The 6,993-nt window shown below is 36.8% G+C and overlaps 1 protein-coding gene across 1 annotated transcript in view; it reads left to right on the forward strand.

Moving 5' to 3' along the window:
• The window catches only part of LOC140170193 (uncharacterized), a 31,877-nt gene extending 24,884 nt beyond the window's left edge, over nt 1–6,993 (forward strand). Inside the window, 4 exon segments of the mRNA XM_072193525.1 lie at nt 336–393; nt 885–1,017; nt 2,290–2,361; nt 6,516–6,993. Coding sequence (XP_072049626.1) covers nt 336–393; nt 885–1,017; nt 2,290–2,361; nt 6,516–6,638 — 386 coding nt within the window. The 3' untranslated portion in view covers nt 6,639–6,993.

Raw genomic sequence — 6,993 nt, forward strand, 5'->3', positions numbered from 1 at the left:
GAATTGGACTTCTAATTACACGTTTATTTACACTGCAAAATCACAATTTTAAATTGACTTTGAATTTGGAAAAACTAGACCAGGGTCATCATTAGAAGACAAGTCCTGAAGTGCAGCTCAAAACGTGGCAACCCTATTTACACACAAATGAAGTCAAGTTTAAATTTGTATCAGTCTGATGTCTTATTTAATCCTCTACCATAATTTTTATCAAGATGGGGTATTTGTCAATGATTTTGGCTTTCTCACTATTGATATTATGTTTGATTACTCTTGCGTGACCTACAATCACATAATCCTGACAACTAACTCTTAGTTATGTTCCTTCCATCTAGGTGATGAAGAAGTTATCACAGCAATGCAACAGTTTGCTTCCCTCACAGACCAGGCAAAGTAAGATATTGAGCTTTATATCCCGCTGGTTTTTAATTCAAAATGCATGATACTCTGGACAATGTACATGTACATAAAAATCCAAAATAGCAGATGTTAAAGATTAACTCAATATGGATGTGGTTGGAAACCTGGGATGAAGTGGTGCTTGGACATCTATGTTCAGGAAATCTGGTCTTAAGAGAATGTTTAGTCTCTTCGATGTATGATTCTTGGCAGGTTCTTCTTGTGGTCATTTGAAGACTGTAGCAGTAACAGCTGAAAATTACAGAGATAAATATTTACAAACAAATTCAAAGTATAGACCTCTGGAAAAAGCAACCGTTACTACTAGTTTCACAGCATACCCTCACTTACGATCATTGGGTATACCGATCATCAGAGATAAATATTTATGTATTGAGATCAAGAGCTAAAATCTTTTTATGGATTACCAATACAGATAAATGTTCATGCTAATATCAAACTATTACTGTTTCATTCTTCTGCAGAGAAGCCTTAGAGACCGGTGACTTCAGTAGATTACAGGGTCTTATGAATACTAACTTTGACTTAAGAAGACAGTTGTATGGTGATGATATTCTTGGTTCAGAAAACATCCGAATGATAAACCTGGGAAGACAGGTAAATAATAAATAAATAAATAAATTTCGGTGTTTTATATAGCGCCTTTTCCGGATCTTAGAGGGATCAAAGCGCTGTAATTTCGCTGCCATGGTGGATCATCACAATCAGATCGCATCAACTAGGCTGGTTGCAGCCGAACTTGGCGCAAACCTATCCGCACTTAGATTGTAACATCCACCAATTATCTATGCAGCTCCCCAAATTCCATTGGGTGAAGGAAGTTTTGATAGCCAAACAACTAATCACCGATTTTTTGAAAGCAGGAGGAAACCGGAGATCCCGGAGAAAACCTGCGAGAGCGAGCATGGAATCGGGATAAACCAAGTGCACATGAGTCCTTGGGCGCGCCGAGGCTTGAACCCGGGACCTCAGTGGTGCAAAGCGAGGAACTACCGCTCGCTAACTCGCCCTCCCAGGTAAGCCAAAGGTTTGCCTCATCAAATCTGCCAGCAAGAGCAGAAACTTCATTCAAAGGATATGTGCTATAATTAAAGACAGAATTAAAATGACTAGTTTGCGTCTGACGTCAATGCCAATCAAATTCCCTACGACACTTGATTGGTTAAGAGCGCGTAAACAGAAGGTCGATGCGTCTGGTGCTGATCAGAGAAAAGGAATAGCAGAAAAGGGTGCAAAATTACGTATTTTTACAAGGCAAAAAGTAACTTTTCTAGGCATTGTTGACATGGTGTTTTCGGGAAGGAAAGTTTCCTGATATAAAGACCTAACTTTTGAGACTGTTTGTATATTTGAAGGTGCAAAATTAACCATAAGGTGCCCTATTTTACCGCTGCATTCAGCAACTCATAATCACAACCTTCACAAACATAACTCATCATCACAAGACTTGTAAACAAACCTTGCTCGTGTTTGATTGACAGATGACATCAGATGCAAACTAGTCTTTTTAATTCGGTCTTTAATTATGCAGAATTTATTTTATGTAGCCAATTTTTTTCATCCCACTTTGACGCAGAATGTCCACATTTTTGTGATGATTAGAATAAACTGCAAAGAAGCTTAGAAGACATTGAAAAGAAATCTGCAAAAATATAAATTTTAATAGGTATGCCTTGGGATGCTGAAATGAATATTTTACTTGGGCAAAGCTGCTTCTTTACCAGTACGGACCAACCGACCATCAGGATTTTGGAGCCAAACGTGCAACACAACAGGCCTTGATGAAATTTGATGGAAATCTAAGAACCACACACACCCCTCTGAATTTGGTAACTAACTATTCTCTATGCTGTGTGCCTTATCTTTCAGTTTGGGTCATCAGCAAAGTTTCCAGGTAGTGGTGGTGCTGTTATTGGTGTCTGTTTGGATACAAATAAATTGGTAAGAGATATGAGATGTTACAGCCATACCGTGGAATCATGGCATGTTGCCTGTGTGGATCGATGCTATTTCAGGTACCGCGTGAGCAAACTAAAAAATAGCTCAAATATCGTGAGGTCTGAACGCTGAACCGGCATCAGCTGAATTTGAGTGTGATATGAATCTAAGGTTACAGCTAAAGACCATCGATATCTCGATAATAATCAATATATCCACTGTCCAGTAATATTGATATGGCCGATATCACTATATCCAAGTTGGCAATAATGAAAAAAGTATCGCAAAAATTGGGGGAAAAGGACTGAAATTGAGCAATTGTTCTAGGTCATGTGATGATATTGTTCTACTGTGGTCCCAAGGAGAAAGGCTTTCTATGCCAGCAAGGAATGAAAGAAACTGTAGGTTGAAGTATTAGCAGATGGTTATTATGTATGGATGAAAACAGAAGATACAAATAAAATTGGGAGGAAAATCAATTGATCAATTTATATCAATATTGAGTGGCCAATATATATGAATTTTTAAATCCTGACATCAATGGTCCTTATCATACAGCCAAATATTGTCACATTCATGACCCTACTCTGTTTGCACGTTAGAATTTTTTTTAAAGTCTAAACAGATTTTAAACATGGAGAGATATATTAATGAAATAGCCCCATCATAAGATATAAGGAGTCATTGTTAAGTATAATATGTAGTTTTTGAATATGATTTCTTAAAAAATAAAAATAAAATAATTATTATCCACCTACCTGCTTTGCGTTGAACATGAATAATCCATGCTTGTAAAGATTGCATAATATAAATTAAGCAAAATTAGTCACTTTTTGACAACATGTAATTTTCATTTTTTCCTTTAGGCGGCAATATGCTCCAACTTCCATCATTATTATGTTTTGATGAGTCCAACAAGTATGTGAAAATATTGGATCCAAAACAATAATGATAAAATTTGATGTTTTATGCCAAATATTTATTAGTCGAGCTATATGACTTGTGTAATATTTTTAAACTCATAGCTCAACCAATAAATATGGGCTCGATTGATCCAATTTTATATCACAATTAGACCTACAATCTTGAAAATTAGTCTTGGAATGCTTTTGTATCAAGAATGGAAAACTGACACCCCCTCTCCCCCATGCAATGTTGTGAAATGCCAATGTCTTCAGCAAATTCCCAAAGTGTTCCAACATTGATAGGGAGAGGGGAAGGGTAAATCATTGTTGTACAGGGTGTATCAAAATGATTGGTACCGGGATATGTGACATTTTCAAAAATATACCAAAAATATAAAATGACTAATTAATATAGTTTTTGTACTATAAATAGAAAGGGGCATATGTTAACTTATTGATTTGATAATGTGAAGATAATAGGTTGATTCAACTGGGAGCTATTGTCATTTAAATGAAGATCGACGTAATCATGGTTTTACTAACACAATACAAGATGAATATGTTTACTGCTTGAACTATTTATTGCATGCATGCTGTCAATCCATATCTCACTTCAGAGTACATAACATAAAATTGCTTTACATATACTTTTAGAAATACATGTATATATATTTAATAAATTATAGGTTTAAAATTCAGTTCAGTACTGTCAAATAAATATATATTGCACAAGAATCTCATAAATCCAATAAATATTTGTAAACATAAGATAGATTCACATGCTTGAGTTCCAGAATAAACTAGTCGTGATTTTCTTTCACAACAAGTGCAATGTTTTGATTAAATAATGTAATGGTCCAACAATATGCAGCAATGGCATGTCTGTTTGATGATAAGAAAATATATATGATCCATTAGAATGACTGATGGCAAACACTGAAAGCAATACGCTAGTTATCTTTGTCTTTAGCAACAATGAGTCAGTTTAAGTCATTTTGAAGGTGAGTTCAAGTTTATCCCATCAATGCAGTTCGGGGTGCAGTTCCAAATCATTGTCCAGCTCTACCTTCAAGCTGTCTACCCCTGAGTGCGATACATCTGCGAGCTCTTTCTAACATATCAAGAACTGCCCTCTCTGTCATGTCCTCTCTGCGTAGTCTTGTGACAGCAGTGACGATCCTTCTTCTTAACGATTGGATGCTATCTGGTGGCCCTTGTTGGTACACTTTCATCTTGAGGTAACCCCACAGAAAAAAATCACACGGTGTGAGATCTGGTGATCTTGGAGGCCATTCTTGGTCATGACCTAAACCAACAACACATCCAGGAAACAGTTCTTGTAGTCTCTGTCTTACGATTCTGGCAGTGTGAGGTGATGCCCCATCTTGAATGAACCTCACACCTGGGATTGATCCATTTGGTAACTGCCCATATCGCTGGACAAGCTGAGGCTGTACATGATTGTTCAAAATATCTAAGTACTTCTGTGCTGTCAATGTTCCGTCTACAAATATGGGTCCAATCAGTTCATTATTACCCATAACTCCCATCCATACTACTACTTTGCGCTTATCTGAGGGAATGTCATAAGTGAAGTCTCTCGGTGGTTGTCCTTTTGGAGCATATCTACGGACATGGGTTGTGCTGACCTTCCCATTCATGTAAAAGTTTGCCTCATCAATGATAACGGTGTCATTAAGCCATCGGCTGAACCTTACTCTTCGTCTGTAGTCCCCAGCATGAAGGGCATGACGACGTTGGATTTTGTAGGGGTGCCATTCTAGGTCCAGGCGTGTAATCCGGTTGAATGTAGCCGAAGGGATATGGGGCAACGGATTTCGACGAGCACTCACATCTGGGTTACGCCTCAAGGATTGCTGTACAGCTACAATGTTGTGACGACTCCGACCTGTTCGCCGTCTGCCACAGGCCTCAGCATGGCGATTTTTGACCTCTCCATGTTCATCAAATTTTTCAACATTGTAAGTAATTGCATGTTTGCATGGGACCCTTCTTGCTCTTGGGAACTGTCTTCCAAATCTCCTCTGCACTTCACCATAGCTTCGTGTTAACCAGTAATGCTTCACTATGAACGCGCGCTGAAGTTTGGAATAGTGTGGAGCCATTTTATAAACTTTTATCAGGTCTAACGTATATACAACACCGTCTACAGTCTATAACCATTCTGCCCAACCATATACTTAGTAATCTCAATGCATCCTATACTACAATTTAAATTACCGCCTTAGAAGTTAATAATACACAAACTTTCACCCCACCTAAATTATTCAAGTCAATGAAGTATTACGGCTTTGTTATTACTCTCAATCAATAAATATTGATTAGATCATATACATTATAAATGAAGAAAAGGCAAAGGAAAAAAAATAAAACATTTCCAAGTTTTTTAACATATCATTGTCACTTAAAAGATACTTGTAGTAAAATAGAGCTTTGAAAATTGCGCACTAGTGATCCAGCGTTACGATGCATTTTGTAAAAACACCTACTCTCCTTTAGAATCATGTAACTTCTGAACGGAATGTGCTATCTTTATAATCTAAAATTCTTAGAGAGGATAAACATATTGTAATTTCATATATTTAAACAATTAACACTAAACTGGTTCAGAAAATAGTTAAAAAAATTCTGTAAAAATGGGAAGACGTCGGTACCAATCATTTTGATACACCCTGTAGATGTCATGTTTGTTCAAAAACAAAATGCATATCATTTCTATGATCATTGAGAATTCTGCACAGAATTACGACAACGTGTAGTCATGTACCAAATGTTCCAAGTACTTTTTTCCAAAATTGTAGGGTTCCCAAGATTTTTGAACACTGCTGAAAACAGTAGAATACAATTCTACTTTTGATTTCATCTTTAGGGAGTAACATGCTTGATCACGCCACATATTTGTTTTGCTGCTTCTACACACACCTAGATGGTCTTGGTTAACTCGTAATAGGCGGCAAATGTTAGGCTTTTACCACTATGCTGAAAAGTAGACCCATGTTAAGAGTGCTGTTATATTGACCTGTCTAGTCTTTATTTTGTGTGTTAAAGAAAGTAGACAAGGTATAGGATTTGAATTAATAATTTGTGGTGCTTCTGGCAAGATGTCACAAGAAAATTCTCAAAATAAAATATTTTGATATTAATATGCGATGTTACGAGCTGATCAAAGTATGCATGAAACCACTTTATGACTCTATTTTGCACTTGTTAATTTTATAATTTTCCTTACAGAAAGAGTTAAAAGCAGCATTTCAAGAAGAAGGATTTGTCATTTGTGACATCATACCTCATATTCCATCTCCTCCAATGTCAAGAAGACATTCATTGAAGACACCAACCAATGGACCATCATGAAGGCTCACTGCACTCAACTTGGGATGATCACAAGGCACACTGCAGCAGTTCTTCAGACAGAGAAGATATGGTTCCTACATGTATATGGAGATCTGGGATTGCATTCTTGAAGATGTTTTAAGATATATTAGCCTGGTACTGGGCCTGGTGATCTATTTTATTGAAATGATGTGTCAATATGGTTTTACAGGAAGGATGCATCCAGGAGGTACTCAAGTTTAGTTTGGATAGGGTTGTGCCGCTAAGAATTTGAAAGGGGACCCATCATTATACCAATTTTCAAGAAATTTTGACCCATCGATATATACCAAAATTCAAAATTATCAGCCTAATTTAACACAATTTTTACCAATTT

This window comes from Amphiura filiformis, chromosome 14 (genome assembly GCF_039555335.1).
Source record: "Amphiura filiformis chromosome 14, Afil_fr2py, whole genome shotgun sequence".
Taxonomy (NCBI): Eukaryota; Metazoa; Echinodermata; class Ophiuroidea; order Amphilepidida; family Amphiuridae; genus Amphiura; species Amphiura filiformis.